This window comes from Pongo abelii, chromosome 1 (genome assembly GCF_028885655.2).
Source record: "Pongo abelii isolate AG06213 chromosome 1, NHGRI_mPonAbe1-v2.0_pri, whole genome shotgun sequence".
In the NCBI taxonomy this organism is placed as follows: Eukaryota; Metazoa; Chordata; class Mammalia; order Primates; family Hominidae; genus Pongo; species Pongo abelii.
The window spans coordinates 146379499-146400828 of record NC_071985.2 but is presented as its reverse complement, the minus strand read 5'-3'; the positions used below and the strand labels follow the sequence as shown (position 1 = coordinate 146400828).

General features: G+C 36.8%; 1 protein-coding gene across 2 annotated transcripts in view; it reads left to right on the top strand.

Moving 5' to 3' along the window:
* The window catches only part of CLCA4 (chloride channel accessory 4), a 60199-nt gene extending 41238 nt beyond the window's left edge, over nt 1–18961 (top strand). The window contains exons 5-15 of one of the 2 annotated variants that reach the window (XM_054531705.1): nt 647–755; nt 2264–2441; nt 2794–3012; nt 4420–4647; nt 9260–9437; nt 10797–10903; nt 12741–12956; nt 13534–13801; nt 16105–16275; nt 17562–17795; nt 18152–18961. In XM_054531705.1, coding sequence (XP_054387680.1) covers nt 647–755; nt 2264–2441; nt 2794–3012; nt 4420–4647; nt 9260–9437; nt 10797–10903; nt 12741–12956; nt 13534–13801; nt 16105–16275; nt 17562–17795; nt 18152–18537 — 2294 coding nt within the window. In that variant the 3' untranslated portion in view covers nt 18538–18961. The remainder of the gene's footprint in view (nt 1–646; nt 756–2263; nt 2442–2793; nt 3013–4419; nt 4648–9259; nt 9438–10796; nt 10904–12740; nt 12957–13533; nt 13802–16104; nt 16276–17561; nt 17796–18151) is intronic. The other variant, XM_003775651.3, reaches the window with a different exon arrangement.
* The last annotated feature ends 2369 nt before the right edge of the window (nt 18962–21330 follow it).

Below are 21330 nucleotides of genomic sequence, written 5' to 3'. Positions count from 1 at the left end.
AACTCCCTCTCTCAAAACTTCCCCAAGTGAAGGACTAAATCTCACACATCTTTATATTTTTTAATACCTAGTATTGCACTGAATATATATATATAATTAATAATTGTTTCATATAATTAATGCTTATATGTCTTAAGTACCATAAATGAATTCCTTCATTTTAACATCCTCAGAATTGTATTTGGCCCACAATAGTGTTTACCATCTTTTTTTAAATCATAATAGGGAGCATTTTTAGACTTTTTTTTTTAATTGCATTCACATGGCATTTTAGTGAAACAGATGTACTGTATATCTGATTATGTTGGTTATAATTTGGAGAACCATAAACCATTGTACTAAGACATTTTACCCCCAAGAACCAAAACACAAATCCCAGTCCACTCAGCCCATAGCATATCCTCCCTTATTGCTTCATTGATTTAACATGTTGTGGAATAAGAAGATAATATATTACATAATATAGCATAATATAATGTAATTTCATGCAATAGACTTTTTTTATACACTGAAATATAAATGTTGATAATTGTTGAAAACCGAAATCTAAATATATTTTATAATTGAAAGAGAAGCTTCTTAAAATATTTTGATACCAAATGTGTCACTTGAATTATGATCATGTATTTGAAATGCTTTCCTGCAGGCAGACTGTTTGTCCATGAGTGGGCTCACCTCCGGTGGGGAGTGTTTGATGAGTACAATGAAGATCAGCCTTTCTACGGTGCTAAGTCAAAAAAAATCGAAGCAACAAGGCATGGCTATTTAAATTTTCTAAACTGACTTCAGGCTTTTATCCGTTCTTATTTTCCTACTTTGATTTCTTCCTAAATCATTCTTCATGCAGACAATATGTTACAAAACAATGCTTTTATTTTTTTTTTAGAAAATGTATCTTTAAGTAGTTGATGGCTATTTAAAACATACACAATTTCAATGGCAAGCATTCAGTTGACAATTTAACATATTTTATACCTCTATACCATAGCTTCCAAAACTCACTTGCATTGAAGTTGGACATATAAATGGATTTACAATATGCTGGGATAAGATCAAAGTTATTCACATTACACAAGAATGCACAAACATGGTTAAGTAGTGCTAAATGTGGACTGAGTAAGAAATCAAGCAGCTTCAAGGAGCCAAGCAGGAACTTCTTGGAGATTTATAAAGGTTGTTTTATAATACCATCTAGCATCACAGTTAATAATAGACTGTCCTTTTGATTCTGTGATCAAAAGAGCAAAATAGTTGGGAAGAATCGGTTTAAAATTAAAATTGGTGCTATCACCTCATCAGTGTAGATGTCCTGCTGGGGCTTGGGACTTGACACTAATGTGAGAACTGAAAGGTATATGATTTCAATCAAGGTCCTTCCTTTGCCCCATTGCACCAATTTTCAGGCACAACTTTTAGAGAGTATTACGTTTATTGCATTTGTTTATGTCATATTCCCCTTAGATGTATAACTGCTGCTGCAGAATATTCATCATGATTTTCCACATAGATAGTTTCATCATGTCCACCAAGTTTGGGAGCAAAAGAAGCATCAACATATTTATGAGACTCCCTAAATAACTGAATAAAAACTATTCATCATTTCCTGAATTTGAACTGAAAGCCTATTGAAAAGACAAAATATGTTCACATCTCAGCATATTTGTTGTAATCACTGCCACCTGTGGTCAATTACATGCCATAAAACATATGTCTAAAATGTCTCCATCATTTTTTATTCTACCATGGGATTCTTGGCAGCACCTTATCTTCGCTTCCAATCACATTTCCCTTTGGATAAAAATTCTCTTTGAGTAATAAGAACACTTGTGTCTATCCCATGTACTATTCCTTTGGGAATATCTTCTTTGGGAAGAAATCTACAAAGAACTTCAAGCTAAAGTGGTACTCAGAGTAAATTGTCTCAAAAGTTCTCTTATGCAGGTCCCTATAGCATATTTACCACCAAAAGTCCAGTGGGAGAGATGTCTAAGCAAGAGATTAGCAGCTTTAATACAAGGAGAGAACTCAACCATTGTGTTTATCTGGAGGCCCCACTTAAAATTTCCTTCTAGAATTTCTTAAAAAATAGATAATTACTCTGATTGGAACCCTTAAGCTCTACAGCCAGGATAGGAAGTTCATGGTACACAACATAGAAGAATAAACATCTTGATATAAAGGTCATCATGGATAGAACCACTTAAGATTTCTGTAAGTGTTAATGATTCAGTTGCCTCAAAGATTAACTGTCATATATTTTCAGGTGTTCCACAGGTATCTCTGGTAGAAATAGAGTTTATAAGTGTCAAGGAGGCAGCTGTCTTAATAGAGCATGCAGAATTGATTCTACAACAAAACTGTATGAAAAAGATTGTCAATTCTTTCCTGAGAAAGTGCAAACAGAAAAAGCATCCATAATGTTTATGCAAAGTATTGATTCTGTAAGTATGCTGATAATTGCTTCCAGAATTTATAATCAAATGACATATTGTCATGTTTTTAAAGTATCTGTTCAGGTGACCTGAGGATTACATATATTGGTATAGAGTTCTTTGAACACTGGCTAACACATAGTATATGCTGAACTAGTGCTATCTAGTGTTATCTATTATTACTGTTACCATTATTCTTATTATGGTAAATCTACCTTGTTGTAATATTGATGCTCAGTAAATGATATTTCATTCAACAAACAACATATCTGCAGAAGACATTTTAAATTTTTCAGGTTTGTAGTTTGATTTTTAAATGCATGGTATATTAAAATTACTTTTTATTTTATTAACCTTTTAGGTTGTTGAATTTTGTAATGAAAAAACCCATAATCAAGAAGCTCCAAGCCTACAAAACATAAAGTGCAATTTTAGAAGTACATGGGAGGTGATTAGCAATTCTGAGGATTTTAAAAACACCACACCCATGGTGACACCACCTCCTCCACCTGTCTTCTCATTGCTGAAGATCAGTCAAAGAATTGTGTGCTTAGTTCTTGATAAGTCTGGAAGCATGGCGGTAGGTTCACTTTTTCTGGATATAGGGATGTGGGATATTTGAAGATCTGAGAACACACTGAACTCTGTCTGCACCTAGATTGTTCTAAATTGCACGGTGGCATAAAGTACCATCACTGCCCATGATCATGACTTCAAGATACTGCAGCAAAACACCATAGTAAAAGAAAGACGCCAATATAATTAAAAATACCTAATCCAAGGGTCTCTTCCTCCTTGGATTCCTCCAGAAAATGGACTGGGCTTCTAGGCTGGTTAAACACCTTCTACTGTTTCCCAACAATGTCCTGCATAAACCTCTGTTACTGTACATTATATTTATGTTACACATTTCTCTTCCACTAGCCTAGGAGATCCTCTAGGACTTGGAACCATGTCTTATTCATCTTTACCCCATTTCCTAGAATAAAGTTAATCACATAGGGGTAATCAATAAATAATTGTTGAAATGAATGGACAGCAGACAAGTGGGTGCAATGTGATAAGAAACCAGAAGGATGGCACATTTAAGGCATAGCAAAGCATGCTGAAGAACAGGAATAAGGTCTTCAGCAAATGAGGGAGGTATTAAAAAGGGCAGAGAATCATAGAGCTGAAGGAATTGAGCCACAACGATGCAGGTAGTGGAGAGAGTATGTAAAATGAAGATGTAGAAGTTTCTCATTGTGATTTGGTTCAGGGAGTTCAGAAAGAAATTTGGGCATAAATTGGTGGGAAGTAACACAGATCAGTATGGTGATAAGGACTGGAGAAGACAAATGCATGAAGAAGCTTACACCTTAGACAATCCCTTCCGAAAGAGGGCTGGGTCCTGAGGGTTACCAAAGAGCCAATTCAATTAACCCATTGGTGGAAAGGGGGCAGGGAGAGGTTAGGAACAGAAGGAGAAAGTGGGAAGATAGGGCCTTGGCCTCTCCAAACTTAAAATGAAACTTGGGTAAGTATTACCTTTTGGGCAGTCTAGTTTCCAGTCAATGGAGTGATTCCAGTCTCTGGTTGGAGTCTGCAATAGTCTGGTTTGATTTATAGGCTTGGGGGTATAGTTTTATCTGAAGACAACAAGCACAGGAGCTCCCAAGAGTAATTAGACAGTCTCTAAGATGTGTATCCTGACCCCAGTTTCAACGCAATCCCCACCCTACCTTCCACCTCTTACTTGGATACTTAGCAGTCAAGAATCAATTGTAAATAAAAGCCTGTGCTCCTTACTATACAATATGTGTCCCATATTACACACAACCATTTTTTAAATTTTATCCATTAAAAATTTGATAATAGCTTCCTTTAACAACATCGATTACTGTTCATAGAAAATGTTACCAATAAATTCTGTCCATTCATTTTATGTGATCTTCTGTTATTTTCCAGTCAAAATCACTTGTTTGTTTTTCTTGTCTTTTTGATCTAGAGTTATGACCGCCTAAATCGAATGAATCAAGCAGCAAAACATTTCCTGCTGCAAACTGTTGAAAATGGATCCTGGGTGGGGATGGTTCACTTTGATAGTACTGCCACTATTGTAAATAAGCTAATCCAAATAATAAGCAATGATGAAAGAAACACACTCTTGGCAAGATTACCTACATACGCTCAGGGAGGAACTTCCATCTGCTCTGGAATTAAATACGCATTTCAGGTGAAAATCGTTTTGCAAATATATTTTGGTTTTTGTTTCTTTTCAGGGCATTTTCATGTTAAGTGCTACTGCACATACTTGCTGCCTAATTTTAGCATAATTAATCCTAAGAAGCACAGGACTAAGCATATAGAAAAAAGTTCTCTTGATGTTTTAATGGATCAGTGAATCAATGAACAACCCATGGGTGAATAAATGACTATCAATTTGCCACTCACTTACAAGCCCAAGGAAGTCATGGATTTTGCTGTCTTGTTACCACGCAGTAGTCAGTGCTCGACAAATGTTAGTTAAATATGTGTGCTTGGATGCAAAAGCCATCAACTTTCGGGGCAACGACACAGGTGATATAGTATGGTTCCACTTTAAGCTAGTTCTCATTTGAGTTTTGTGTAATATTCAGCTAGGGCAACTATTTATCATACCTCTTCAAGCAGATGTAGCAAGACTGTGAGTCATATTTAGGGTAAGCCATACAAGTTAGAGCATGAAATTTGACATCAGAGTACTGTATGTGCTACTTACTAACCATGTAATCTTAGGCTAACCTTTCAGTCTCTTTGGACTCTCAGTGCCTTACCTATACAATACAGGAAATAGGAATGCCTACCTCATGGAGTAATTATGAGGATTACATGAAATGATATATTTACATACTTAGAACAATATTTACTATATTATATAGTAAATATCTACTTCATATACTATATATACTAAGTATATAATAATGTATTATAAGTATATATTTATAATAATTAGTAAATATATGTATAATTATTATGAACATTATTTTTAGCCAAATGGTCATCTTGAGCCCACAATTAATATAAACTATGTCATTTTACTGTTTAGAAATCTTCACTGTCTCTTCACAGTCTACAAAATTGTCTCAATCTCTCAGTCTGATATTACTAAAAAGTCTCCCCCACCCAGTAAAATTGCCCTCACTTATCTTTCCTGCCTTATTTACTCCATTCTCCCCTCTCGATGTTCTATCCTCCAACCAACTTACTACACACTTTGTTCTCCAAGTCCACTGTGTACTAACAGCCTCCAAACCTTTGCACATGCAATTCCTCTACTTAAAATGCTTCCTTTTCTCCCATCTCTGCATGTTAAAATTCTACCAATCCTTCAAAATCCTTTCTCCTTCATGTAGCTTTCCTTTTACTCCCAACCCAATTGAATCTGTCTCTTCCATGGGTTGCATGACATTTTAGTTTAGGTTTGTAACATGAAGTCCTGCATTCAAATCACAATTGTCACTTATCAGCTTTGTGACCCTAAACATGATTCTTATCCTCTCTAGTCCTCAATTACCTCATCAGTAAAATAGGTCAATTAAAGCTAGCACATAAGGTTGCTCATGTTTTAATTTATTCAAAATATGAGCATGTTTTACTTTATTCACCAAACAAAGCTTTTTCACTCTTATGATACATGTATATAAGTGGGGAACAGATAATTGTTGCGGGAAGTCAGGGACCCCAAACGGAGGGACCGGCTGAAGCCATGGCAGAAGAACGTAGATTGTGAGGATTTCATGGACATTTATTAGTTCCCCAAGATATCGGGGAACCTGCCCCAATATTCACGTAGGTTCTTTTCTATTTTCCTTAAGCATCGGCCAGCTTGAGAAAGGGACAAAGTACAAAAGAGAGAAATTTTAAAGCTGGGCGTCCGGGGGAGACATCACATGTCAGTAGGTTCCGTGATGCCCCACAAGCCACAAAAACCAGCAAGTTTTTATTAGGGATTTTCAAAAGGGGAGGGACTGTGCAAATAGGTGAGGGTTACAGACATCAAGTACTTTACAAGGTAATAGAATATCACAAGGCAAGTAGAGGCAGGGCGAGATCACAGGACTATAGGACCGGAGCAAAATTAAAATTGCTAATGAAGTTTTGGGCAACATTGTCATTGATAACATCTTATCAGGAGACAGGGTTTTGAGATCAACCAGTCTGACCAAAATTTATTAGGCGGGAATTTCCTCTTCCTAATAAGCCTGGGAGCTCTATGGGAGACTGTGGTCTATTTCACCCCTGCAGCCTCGACCATAAGAGGCGGCCACGTCCAGGGGGGGCCAGTTCAGAGACCCACCCCCAGGTGCGCATTCTCTTTCTCAGGGATGTTCCATGCTGAGAAAAAGAATTCAGCAATATTTCTCCCATTTGCTTTTGAAAGAAGAGAAATATGGCTCTGTTCCGCCCAGCTCACCGGCGGTCAGAGTTTAAGGTTATCTCTCTTGTTTCCTAAACATTGCTGTTATCCTGTTCTTTTTTCAAGGTGCCCAAATTTCATATTGCTCAACCACACATGCTGTACAATTTGTGCAGTTAACGCAATTATTACAGGGTCCTGAGGCGATATACATCCTCCTCAGCTGACAGGATTAAGAGATTAAAGTAAAGACAGGCATAGGAAATCACAAGGGTATTGACTGGGGAAGTGAGAAGTGTCCATGAAATCTTTACAATTTATGTTTAGAGATTGCAGTAAAGATAGGCATAAGAAATTATAAAAGTATTAATTTGGGGAACTAATAACTGTCCATGAAATCTTCACAATCCACATTCTTCTGCCATGGCTTCAGCCAGTCCCTCCGTTTGGGGTCCCTGACTTCCCGCAACAGATAATAAACAGATAGATAAATACAAGAATTGCAGATTATGTAGATAGTGTTGTGAATAAACGAAACAGGGCAATGTGACAGAGTAGCAGGGAAAGGAGAATTACTTTGGGTAGAGAGGCCAATGAGCCTTCTCTAAAAAGTAACATTTAAGCTCTGATTTGAAGGATGAGAAGAAGCCAGTGGTTCAGATAAAAAAGAAATGCAAAAGTTCCTTAGGAAAAAGGTGAGAAAAAACTAGATTATTCTAAGAAATTACAGAAGCTAGTGGCAGTGGAGTTTGGCAAATGAGGGGGTATGAAATGTGATTGGAGAGGTAGACAATGACTAGATCTTCAAAAACTTCAAAAAATATGAGACTTGTATTTTGTTTCAAGCACAACAAAAAGCTCTTGAAGGGTTTAAAGTATCGGAATTTGATAATCAATTTATGTTCCAGGAAGATGATTCCAATTGCCCTGAATAAAATAAATTGTAGGCAGTAAAAGTGGCAAAATTTCGGGAGCTTGGAGTTGGATTAAATTATGCAATGTATAAAACACGGTTAATACATAGCAAATGTTCAGTAAACTGTAACACTACACTGTTATTTCTCTTAAACTATAGAATATTCTGTGGTAAATACGTATTAGTTTTGTCTTTGTTGTTCATCTCTAGATCTCCTCAGTCTCTGACACTAAGCTCCATAAACATTGTTAAATTGAACCCAATTATTTATTAATATATGAATGTAGGAATGTAGTTCCTACCGAATCCCCAGCACGGTGACTGGCACATTGTAAATGCTTGGTAAATAAACTCATGCAAGAAAAGGAGAGGTGAAAGAGAGAACTCTGCTTCATCTTTGGATCTTCATTTTGTACTTAAATGCTTGGGAGAAGTGTGATGGAGATGCTACAAATGCCATAAATGTATAAAAGCATTTTCCTATCTTTCCGTTCGGTTTCAAGGCATGTCAGAGAATATTTCCCATATATTGCAATATATATATTAGTCACTCTTTGCTTCAAAACATGCAAAAATTGTAATAAGGGTGGTCAATTTGTTCCCTGATACCAGCTTTCTTAGGGATTTCTACATTCCAAACCCTCTTCTGCAAATCTACACACACACCTTCACTCCATGACAAAGAAAGTCACTGACAATCTGTCATTTTTCACCTCTTGGCCTGGAATCAAAGTCTCAAAATGGTGCTCCAAGATGCCACCACCAATTAAAACTGTCAAAGAAAATGAAATATGTTGTCATCCTGGGCTAAGTTCTCTTTATCCTCTTTTACAGGCACCTAGATTCAAAACTTTGAGTTTCAAACTGTTTGGCATTTAGGAAAAGGATTCAAGCTACAAATTGAACTTAATAAATATAATTTTCATATATTCTTTAAGCATCACCAATATGCTTACTTCTGTGCCAGTTATTATTAGAAGCAAACGAAAGTTGCATAACAAGGTCCCTAACCACATGCTTAGAACTTTCCATATTTTTTCTTTATAAGCATACTGAGAGTTTACTAATTTGTAATCACTGACTTTTTAAAATGTTGAAGTGGATTCTTAATGCATCTAGCTTTAAATGCAAGATACTTTATAAACTGAAGGCTTGTCTGTCAGAAGGTAGTCCAGTCAAAGAAAACAGAACACTATTTAATGTCACATACTGTGATTATACCTTTGGTATCTGGTTGACCTGACTTTCCCAGGTTGAGATGTTATTGTCATTTAGTCTAGACAGGATTTTCCAAAGCCTGGTCCCACCGAATTCCTTTAAATAAATACTCCCTGCAGGTGGGAGTTAAAAAAAATTCGTGTTTAACTTCCCCCAAAGATTGTTGATTGAAAATTCTTTATTTTAAAATAGAGGCTATCTCTTCTATTCTGCGTAACTTGTGTTTATTTTCTCTGTAATTTTTTTCTCATTTCCCGTTTGTCTATTTGATCTAGGAACGCCTGTTGGTAACTGTGCTCTGAATTATGTTTGCAGGTGATTAGAGAGCTACATTCCCAACTCGATGGATCTGAAGTAGTGCTGCTGACTGATGGGGAGGATAACACTGCAAGTTCTTGTATTGATGAAGTGAAACAAAGTGGGGCCATTGTTCATTTTATTGCTTTGGGAACAGCTGCTGATGAAGCAGTAATAGAGATGAGCAAGATAACAGGTAAAACATGATCCATTTATTCCGGGCCTTCAATAGCAATGCATAAATGTAAAGGCTGACAGTTCAACAACGTCTCTTGAGTTTCTGCCCTGGAGGCACTGAAGCTGGGGACAAGACCCAATCTCTGTTCTCCTGGCACTTGGAGTCCAGTTGGCTGGAGAGACGAATAAAACTGTTAATGAAATAACAAAATCAGATAGCATTCCTTCATAACAGGAGGAATATAGAAAAATAAAATTCTATGTGAGCAGAGGAAGCCATTAGCTTTACTAGAGTTGTATAGAGCCAGGGAAAGGAAGCATGAGAAACTAGCTGAATTCTGAGCTGGGCTTTGAACAGGTGGTGAATTTCTCTGGGAAGAAAAAGGGGATAAGAAAAGATGATCAAGTTATGAGCAAAAAACATCATGTTGGGGTGACAATGCAAGGCACATGGAGGGAATGGCGAAAACTCCGTGAGACCAGAGCATAAGCTGTGGGGTGGGTGTATGTGATTAACAGAAGCTCAGACTGAAAAGATCTAAATAACGATGAAGTTTTTATATAAACATTAACTATGGTAGCGGTTATTTCAGACACACAGATGTGATGAAAATGGATTACATGTTTCCAATACCTTCTTAAACATAGTAGAGAATATATAATTTATGACATGAGTATAAATTATGTTGAATTGGCTTCTAATGGTACTAAATATATGCTTGCTTTTTAATGCTTAGTTATACAAAATCACATCATTTCAAAGTCCTTTCATGGCCATTGTAAAATTTATTTCTATTCCAAGTAGCTCCTTGAAAGTAGTACTTTTTTGGATTTATCTCTCTTGCTTTCCAATTTTCTATCTGCTCATTGCCAGTTATTGTGAGGATACCTAAATATAGCAGCTCTTTCATCTTTCTAATTTTCTGATTTTGGTCTACGCTAGCTGAAATATCTGAAAGTCAGCTTTGTTAGAACTAAAATAAAAGATTAGCAATCTTTTAACAAAAGATTTCACAAATCTACACTGGCTGAAATATCTGAGAGTCAATTTTGTTAGAAATAAAAGATTCTCTAAAAGGGCTGTGTAAAGTTTGTGAGCTTTAATACATGGAATTGTAACATCTTTCATATTCTATAATTATCATGCATTTTAGCTAGCTAAGATTTTGATAATGAGGTATTATGGTAGCTTTCATTCACTAGTTATGACATTTTAAAATGAGCATTTCAGAATTAACCTGTACAACTATGTGCTTTTGGTCTATTTTAATAACACATACTGAAACTATGATTTTGTTTTAACTATTACCTTAATAATCACTAAAACATACATACCTATTTTCTAAAAAGCAGTCTAATTAATGCATTTACATTTTAGGAGGAAGTCATTTGTATGCTTCAGATAAAGCCCAGAACAATGGCCTCATTGATGCTTTTGGGGCCCTTACATCAGGAAATACTGATCTCTCCCAGAAGTCCCTTCAGGTCAGAGTTCTCATTCCTTGGGTTTTCATGTTCACTTTTGCCATAACAAAGAAAAAACAATTTGGTGGTTATAAGTTTTGAGTTCCATATTTTTCTCAAAGTAAATTTTTTATTAAAATCTAAACTTTAATCTTAAATAGAAATTACCCTTTAGCTATAGCCAAATTAATTGGTGAAATAAGAGTAAAATAAATGGTGAAACAGCAGACATACTGTTTCTTTTCCTATTGCCACGGGTTTGGTTAAGAAATGACATTACAATGTAATAATGTCAAATTTTTCACCAAAAATGGACCTTTTCCAAAATAAAGCACCCATTTTTCAATGAATGCATTTTAAAAGCTCATGCTTCCAAGCCTTCCCCATGCTTAACTTCTATGAAATAGGTTTAGACACATGAACTCAAGAACCTGGCTGGGAAATGGGAGTGTATCTTGGAAATAAATTAAGCAGGAGAAAGAAGGGGTGAATAATCATTGTCTATCTACAAACATAGGGCTTCTGTCACCTCTTCAACCACTTTTTTCGGTGGCTTTTTGTTTTATTCACCTGTCTTCTGAACTTAACACTTTTGCTCGTCTGCGTCTTGATAGCACCACCATTTTCTGTTACTTAGATTCAAAAACTTTGAGTAAACTTTGATTCTTCTTTCTTCATGTCCCACGTGAACATAGCCAGTTTCTCTCAAAACATATTTTACAAAAATGTTTCTCTTCTTTTCATTCCTACATGTCTATGTCATGTCACTTTATGTCAAGACTTCTGTCTTGTGTTTTCCAGCTCATCAGCTCACTGCCTATATTAAAACTTGCCATGATCCCTAAACAAACCTATTTTCCTCTACTTCTCAACAATGAAAAGAACAGAAGTTGTAGGATGTGAGCTTAGAGTATGTACAGATTGGTTTGGACATCTGGTCTGCAGATATACCCTGCAAACAAGTTAAATATTAGTATGAGATATTGCCTGCTAGTGTTTGGAGAATAAGCTGAAGGATAATAAAAGTCATTTCTGAGGTTGCCATCGTCGTTGACTGAGAAAATGATGATTATAGTGACGGAAATTGAGAAGTAAGGAGAGAGAACTGATTCCGAAGATACTATTTTGCGTTCTGTTTATTTTAAATGGATGGTAGGAACACCAGGAAACCCGCTATACAATATAGCAACTGTAGTTAACAACAATGTATTGTATATTTGAAAATCACTAAGTGGATTTTATGCATTCTCACCACAAAAATAAGTATGTGAGGTAATGCCTATGTTAATCCATTTGATTTAGCCATTCCACAATATGTGCATATTTCTTTGTCACTTTAAAAAATGAGTAACTAAACAAAAATGGTTGGCTCTTCTGGACTAACAGCTATCAACAAAAAGTTGAAATACTTTCTTTAAAGCTCTTCTCAAAGAAAGGTTCTATCTTCAGTTTCCTCTCTTCTCAGGATTCCAACCTTTATATATCAGTTTGCCCTCTTGTTGAATATATTTACTGTCCAGTGCTACTCCCTCTATCTGTGTGAAAAAATTATTTCAAAATTCCACATCAGGAAAACATCCATGAATGCTTGCCAAGACAACTGGGAAAAAAACAGTAAGGTCATATTCATGACTGTAAAACCCATGCTTCTGCTCTACATGCTTCTGCTCTAAGTCTCTTACTTCCTCACTTTTTAATTGATAACTGTCATATCATCACCAGCTTGCAGAGAAATCACAAGTCTAAGGTGGTTTGCCATTTATAAGCTTGTTCTCAGGCCAGAAATTAAAAACCATCTTGAAAAAAGAATAAAATTACTGTCTTCTGCAGTCATTAATTTTGAAATCTATTTAAACAGCTTGAAAGTAAGGGATTAACACTGAATAGTAATCCCTGGATGAACGACACTGTCATAATTGATAGTACAGTGGGAAAGGACACATTCTTTCTCATCACATGGAACAGTCTGCCTCCCAGTATTTCTCTCTGGGATCCCAGTGGAACAATAATGGAAAATTTCACAGTGGATGCAACTTCCAAAATGGCCTATCTCAGTATTCCAGGAACTGCAAAGGTAAGCAATCAGCTTTTAGACTTCCTGTCAACATTTTTAAAAAACTGAACATAAATTGTTTAATGTCATAAATGTCAGTACCAAAGGCTGTATCAACTTTAAAATTAAGATAAAATATTATGTACTTTCTATGCCTGTGTCCTTAAAATTATGATGGTAGGAAAAAAGAACTTATATATCAAGAAGAAGGAAGAAAAGGTAGTCAAGACTGTCTGAGAAGAACTTTAAGAAGGAAATGTAGGAAGAGTCTATGCAAATTGGTGGGTAGAGAGCTACTGGGTCCTTCCTTATTCATCCTACCAGGAATGATGAATCTGTGGACTCTAAGGCCAAAACCAAGGCAAACCTTCTAAAACTTATTTTTTCCAATTGAGATGTAGCAAAGTGTACACATCATGAATGGTACCACTTGGCATGCCCTGTCTGAACTACCTCAGCCCTGACCCATTTATCCTCAACATCCTTAAAAACGTCTTTATTCTCTCCCCATTATATAATTTATTTTAGAATTACATAATGGAAATATAGAAAGTAGCTTGACTTTGGATACTTACTACATTTCTGTTGAAACTTTTAGGTGGGCACTTGGGCATACAATCTTCAAGCGAAAGCAACCCCAGAAACATTAACCATTACAGTAACTTCTCGAGCAGCAAATTCATCTGTGCCTCCAATCACAGTGAATGCTAAAATGAATAAGGATGTAAACAGTTTCCCCAGCCCAATGATTGTTTATGCAGAAATTCTACAAGGATATGTACCTGTTCTTGGAGCCAATGTGACTGCTTTCATTGAATCACAGAATGGACATACAGAAGTTTTGGAACTTTTGGATAATGGTGCAGGTAATTCATAGGTTTCTATGAATAAGCCAATATTTTCTTAATTCAGCATGTTGTGAGTCCCTGTGGCATTGTGGGGCAGTAAGACAGGCAACAGAATTGATGCAGATTAAGGAGGAACAGCAGGAACAGCAGGAAATTTTATCTAGGTAAAACCTACAGAGTGCTCAGCAAATGTCTTTCATGTGGTAAGCACTCAATCAATGTTTGTGGGTTGGGCGCTGTGGCTCACGTATGTAATCCTAGCAATTTGGGAGGCCAAGGTGGGCCGATCACTTGAGGTCAGGAGTTCAAGACCAGCCTGGCAAACATGGTGAAACCCCTTTTCTACTAAAAGTACAAAAAATTAGCCATGTGTGGTGGCACACACTTGTAATCCCAGCTACTTGGGAGGATGAGGCCAGAGGATCACTTGAACCTGGGAGGTGGAGGTTGCAGTGAGCCAAGATCATAACACCACATTCCAGCCTGGGCAACAGAGAAAGACTCCGTCTCAACGACAACAAAAATATCCAATAAATAAATAAAAATAAAAACGTTTTTGGTTGTTGAATTTTTTTGTTTGTTTTTTGTTTTTTTGAGATGAGGTCTCACTCTGTCGCACAGGCTGGATGGAGTTCAGTAGCACCATTTCAGCTCACTGAAGCCTCTGCCTCCCGGGCTCAAGCGGTCCTCCTATCTCAGCATCCCAAGTAGCTGGGATACAGGTGTGTGCCACCATGCTCAGCTAATCTTTAAATTTTTTTGTAGAGAAAAGGTCAACAAAAGAGAAAAGGTCTCACTATGTTGCCCCAGCCGGTCTCAAACTCCTAGGCTTAAGCCACCCTCCCACCCCAGCCTCCCAAAGTGCTGGGATTACAGGAGTGAGCCACCATGCCTGGCCATACATGTAATTTTTTGTCATCATTATTGTTTATCATCCAGGCAACCAATGTGTGTCACCAATTAGAAAGGTCTCATTCAGGAAGGTGAGGACAGCATCAAGAAAGTCTGTCTAGAGAAAGGGTGAAGCACAAGCAAACTAAATGTGATTAAGTGATAGAACTTGGGTCTCTGGCAGGAAAAGAAAGCAGGAGTATTCCTCAACAGCTAGAACAAAGTATAAATATAGTCCTGAGAACTGGGGCCCAGGGGCAGCTAGCACTGCCACAAGAGAGGAAGATTCATCACTGGGGCATCAGATACCAGGTCTGGCTGGTAGGAATCAAGATGCAATGTTGGCCATTCTCTGTCTCCCTGGTCTGCACAAATGGGTGATGCCTAAAGACGCTTTCCCTAGATTCTGGGTTGTTCTAGGAATGGAAGCTTCTGTTAAGAGATTAATGAGCAAGGAAATAAGTATATTGATAGGCACCCGAATTAACAAAATTTTCTATCAGTATATTTTGCAATGTAACTTATTCAATCATTTTATAATCATATCTTCAACTAGAGTTGCCCCTGAGAAAAACTGAGAAGGCGAAATTGTTCTTTTGTGTACCTCAGTGTCTTCTTCAGATATATCAATATTTCCACAACTATCCCTTGCTTCTTTTTCCCCTTTCTGCAAATCTATACTACATTAAAACTTATATGCACCATGTTTCCCTTCTCAACATTTTGCTAGATGACCATTTAGGTAATTGGGGAAATTTGCTAATTTGGAATGTCTTTACCTGAGATGGTATTGGTGATTAACAATGACATAGAGCAGACATTCTTTAGTCTGCAAATGTCTTTAGTCTGCAGACAAACTTTAGTGTGCAAAGGAATCATCTCGAGGGCTTGTAAGAACACAGAATGCTGGGACCTTTCCCTAGGAAGTCTGGGAAATGTATATCTCTAAAAATCTCCAAATTTAGTAATTTTAGTTGACTGTTGTGAGAATTAAATCCTACACAAAGAAAGGATTTTTCCTTAGTAGGGACCCTTTTGATTTAAACAGAGAGATGACATAATTAGTGTGTTTAGAGAAAGCAAGCTGAAAGCAACCAAATGGTGGAGAAATTGTAAGAGTACTATGTGTGATATTCTGTATATGAATTAATAAGGACAGAAAGGTGAAGTATTTAGGCATTTATTATGCATACATAAATATCAATGTGTGTGTATGTATGTTACATAGAAATAGTAGATATCAAAATAGCTCAAGGGTGTCAATTCTACAATATATTGTTTTGGCAGAATATAATGGAAATATTCTCCAAAGGGTCAATCTAAAAATATTAAGCCTAATCTAGAGGATATGCTTGTAGAGGCCAATTGCTTGTCTTAGAAAATGCGAAATTTCTCTTTACAATACTTTATTCCTTCATTTCTATAACAAGGCGCTGATTCTTTCAAGAATGATGGAGTCTACTCCAGGTATTTTACAGCATATACAGAAAATGGCAGATACAGCTTAAAAGTACGGGCTCATGGAGGAACAAACACCGCCAGGCTAAGATTACGGCCTCCACTGAATAGAGCTGCGTACATACCAGGCTGGGTAGTGAACGGTGAGTAACTCATGATATTTATAATCCAGTGTTAATTTGAATAATATTGATGATTTGATATAATTAAGGCTTCAAACAGGTTGATCAAAACTCAAAATATAGCTTTTCCCATTTACAGAATAAAGTTCTCAGTCATACTAGGATTTGCCTCTAAATTAATCTGAGCTTTGGTACAATGTCTGGCACCTAGTAAGCACTCAGCACTCAAAAAAAGGTCAATTATTATTATTTTTTTAAACTTTCAGTTTAGGTTTGAGGGTACATGTGCAGGTTTGTTATATAGGTAAACTCGTGTCATGGCAGTTTGTTGTACAGATTATTTCATTACACAGGTACTAAACCTAGTACCCAATAGTTATTTTTTCCGCTCCTCTCCCTCCTCCCAACCTCCACCCTCAATTAGGCCCTAGTGCCTGTTGTTACCCTCTTTGTGTCCATGAATTCTCATCATTTAGCTCCCACTTATAAGTGAGAACATGCAGTATTTTGGTTTTCTGTTCCTGCATTAGTTTCCTGAGGATAATGGCCTCCAGCTCCATTCATGTTCCTGCAAAAGACATGATCTCACTCAAAAAATCAGTTATTATTATGTTAGTTTGAACATCTTATGTATATCAGCAATAGTATGCCCAACTTTCAGCTCAAGATGAAGGAAACAGGCCAATTTATGAACCTAAGCACAAGCCAGTGCAGAATTTATCTTTCAGATTACATATGCTGTAAGAGTAAACATTTATTTGGAATTTTAATAAGTCAAAAAGAAAAACAAACAGTGTGTGCAGTAAAGTGATGTAAGAATTAAGAATGCATTCTTTGCTAGCTTTCTTTCATCTGGTCCCTTGTGACTTTTAGGGGCTTTCTACTAGCAATTGGAATACAATCAGAAGAATTATTCCTTAGCACTTGCAGCATGGAGGGAGGGACCTAGCACAAGTGGGTGGAGGAGAACTGGTAATGATTTCCCCAGGTATATTCCCAGAGTGCAGATAATTTAAGAGGCAAAGCAATTCCTTTTTTAAAAAGGCACATATTGAATTATATAATATTTCTGTCACCTAGTGTAGGCTTAATTCTAAAGCAATTTGTTTTCTGATTCTGCCCTACAATATCCTACCAAAGAAAGAATTCTCTCACCAGTTGGGCGCTAATGATTGTCACAAAACTTAGTAAAAATGTGACTGTATATATTTTTTTAAAAGGAAAAGACAAGTGAAGAAGGTGATTCACTGAATTATAAAAAATACCAGTAGTTTTGCCCATTATAAACCAGGAAATGTTTAATGCAGGGGAAATTGAAGCAAACCCGCCAAGACCTGAAATTGATGAGGATACTCAGACCACCTTGGAGGATTTCAGCCGAACAGCATCCGGAGGTGCATTTGTGGTATCACAAGTCCCAAGCCTTCCCTTGCCTGACCAATACCCACCAAGTCAAATCACAGACCTTGATGCCACAGTTCATGAGGATGAGATTATTCTTACATGGACAGCACCAGGAGATGATTTTGATGTTGGAAAAGGTAAGGACGAAGTGTCATGTGATTTTGACTTAAGTGAAAGGTGCTAATTGCAAAAACAGGGGTGTAAGGGTGGGTGAGGGGAGAATGGTTTTATATTGACAGCCTAGCAAAGTGTTAATTTTATAATGTGATTTTTTAATCAATCAAATGACACATTTTAACGCGGTCCTACTTTTCATACAAAGAAGGTAGCAATTTGCAGAGCTTAAGATCAGAATTCAGCTTTTATTAAAAAATGAGTAAGGCTTTTGATCTGAGTATCTGCTTTGCATAACTAGACATTTTTGAGAATAAATAAAAAGGAATGAATATACTATGCTCCAGTCTCTAAACTACATGTAACTTTTTTTTCTCAGTTCAACATTATATCATAAGAATAAGTGGAAGTATTCTTGATCTAAGAGACAGTTTTAATGATGCTCTTCAAGTAAATACTACTGATCTGTCACCAAAGGAGGCCAACTCCAAGGAAATCTTTGCATTTAAACCAGAAAATATCTCAGAAGAAAATGCAACCCATGTATTTATTGCCATTAAAAGTATAGATAAAAGCAATTTGACATCAAAAGTATCCAACATTGCACAAGTAACTTTGTTTATCCCTCAAGCAAATCCTGACGACATTGATCCTACTCCTACTCCTGATAAAAGTCATAATTCTGGAGTTAATATTTCTACCCTGATATTGTCTGTGATTGGGTCTGTTGTAATTGTTAACTTTATTTTAAGTACCACCATTTGAACCTTAACGAAGAAAAAAATCTTCAAGTAGACCCAGAAGAGAGTTTTAGAAAACAAAACAATGTAAGTAAAGGATATTTCTGAATCTTAAAATTCATCCCATGTGTGATCATAAACATAATTTTAAGATGTCTGAAAAGGATACTTTGATTAAATAAAAACACTCATGGATATGTAAAAAACTGTCAAGATTAAAATTTAATAGTTTCATTTATTTGTTATTTTATTTGTAAGAAATAGTGAGGAACAAAGATCCTTTTTCGTACTGATACCTGGTTGTATATTATTTGATGCCTGGTTGTATATTATTTGATGCAACAGTTTTCTGAAATGATATTTCAAATTTCATCAAGAAATTAAAATCATCTATTTGAACAGTCAAAATACAAGTAAAGGAGAGCAAATAAACAACATTTGGAAAAAAATGAATTTGATATTGGTATTATTAAGTATAAATTGATGATCTCATATTCATCCAAAGCCTCCAACTGTACCCTACAATTGCCAAGGTTATGTTTACTACAGTTCATGGATATGGAGAAAACTAGAAAAAAAATCAAAATCAATTACCACCTGTCAAACTATAATTTTTCCTGATTTTATTTTGATATAAACATATATCTGTCTGTTTTCATTTAAAAAGCCATACCCATCTGCATACTTTTTGTTTTATCATGGGAAAGAATTACTGAAACTACTATCTATTGCCCTTGTTTTCAGATAAAGAAAGCTAAATATTTTTAAAACATAATATTTTCATTCATCTCTCAGGGTCACAACCATATTGACTAATGAGATCACTTAAGGAGAAAATGTGGGTTGAAAGGAGCAGTTTTATATGGCAGACCATAGCCAGGTCAGCCAGAGGCCTTAATGATGTAAACAAAATGGAACACAGAGCATGTAACAATGGTGTAAGATGGTGCAGAAAGAACTTCCCCTCATAGGAGTAAGTAGACTTTGAGTCCAAGTTTACAAGCATACGGTTTCCTTGTTCTTCCAACGGGTGGTTTTCTCATTTTGCACAGGAATTTTTATTACTATAACTCAGCATCCTGAGAAACTAGAGAGGACCTGAAGAACAGCATCCACTCATTTGCATTCTTATCTCAGGTAGCATTGTCAGGACTTCTTTGCTCTTTGGAAGTAAATGAAAATGAAAGCCATATAAGCTGAGTCCAGGTGTCACTTTTAACAATCTTCAAACATAGATCTTGACCTGGCATAAAGAATTTGGTGTGATTAGCAGGGCTGACAATAAAAAGGCCTTGTAGTTTAAGTTGGAAGTAGTAAAGGAGCAAAGGAAGAGGAAGTAAGTGGGAGACTCCTGACTCTAGGAAGGTTTGACTTCCTCTCAAAGCATGCAGAAGAAAATGTGCAGAGGAAAATGAGCTGTGCACTAGGGCATTTGGAGACTAAGCTGTTGAGGCAAAAAGTCTATTGGCATTGTTAGCTCCTCTAGCAGACTGGCACCTGTTTGGCCAGTTGCTAATGGCTAGGGATGTACAGGAGAAAATGCAGGAAAAGCATTAATTGTAGAGCACCTGGCCTTTACCAAGAGGGAAATGAAGGCCTGAAATTCTATGTTGGCACTAGAAATATCATATAACAGTCAGATTTTCTTTATGTCCTTTCCACCCATTCACCCCATTACTCTGGAGGCAAAGCCTCCCAGCCTGGTTACTTCCCTCTCTGAGGTTCTAGTGCAATAGCTAGGCTCAAGTGGGTCCCAGTAGTGGGCTCTCCTCTCCCAGGTCAAGCTCTGATTTCATTCTATTCCCAGGTCTGCATCAAGTAGTTATTTGTGAATTCTTAAGAATCAGGAAGATAACTAAATCATTACCATTGTTGTAGTCAATACAGGCTACATAATTTATGCTGCTCACTGCAAAATGAAAATAAGAGGGCTTTGCTTTAAAATTAGTAAGAATTTCAAGACACCAACAGCCAAACATTAAACCAAGTTCAGGGCCCTTCTAAGCAGAGCTCCAAGCAACTGCACAGATGGTATGTCCACAAAACCAGCCCTGGCTGTAGTCCAGGATAAACTAGCGATTGTACCTACAGTATGAAGTCTCTGTGTGGGCTGTCCATTACAACCACCTAGCAGCATTCATGGTCTAGTAGTTGATTTAGTTAATCATGAAAAAACTACCACATTTGGGAAAGTAAGTTTAGGCTCATTGCCTCTTGCAGGGAATCTGGCAACAGAAAATACATCTAAGATATTCCATTAAGGAAGAGAGGCAGCCCTGTATGGGAGAGGACGAACCCTCTACGGACCTCAGAGACTTGAATGTCTACAGGGTTCCTGAATAGAAAAAAAACTTGTATCACTAGCTATCCAAGTCAGTGTTACTCCTTGGGGTGGGAAGTCTACAGTGTCACAAGCTAGGTCTGCCCAAGCTCTAGCACAGAGAGATGGTATGCATTCATAGTCACAGCTGCTCAGCTAGGACTGAGAGAACTACCTTTCCATGCTTCTATTCATGCCACTGAGATGGCTGCTGTCACAGGCTAGAGTGCCCCAGTACAGCATGTGTAAGTGTGGGGACCCAAACCACAGTGCCTGATGAACATTCACACCAGCATAAAATAGAACTAAGAGGAGTTCAACTCAAAGCAACACTGAAGTGATCCAGGCCTATTGCAGCCAAACAGAAAAGTATGGTAGCTAATCCCCAAAAATGTTTTCAAAGATCCACAGTTCCAATTATTTGTAGCCTTATGTAGTTCTTTCTCACGTTGGATCTCAGCTGGGTGAATGATGTGCCTTAATTAACATAACACAGAA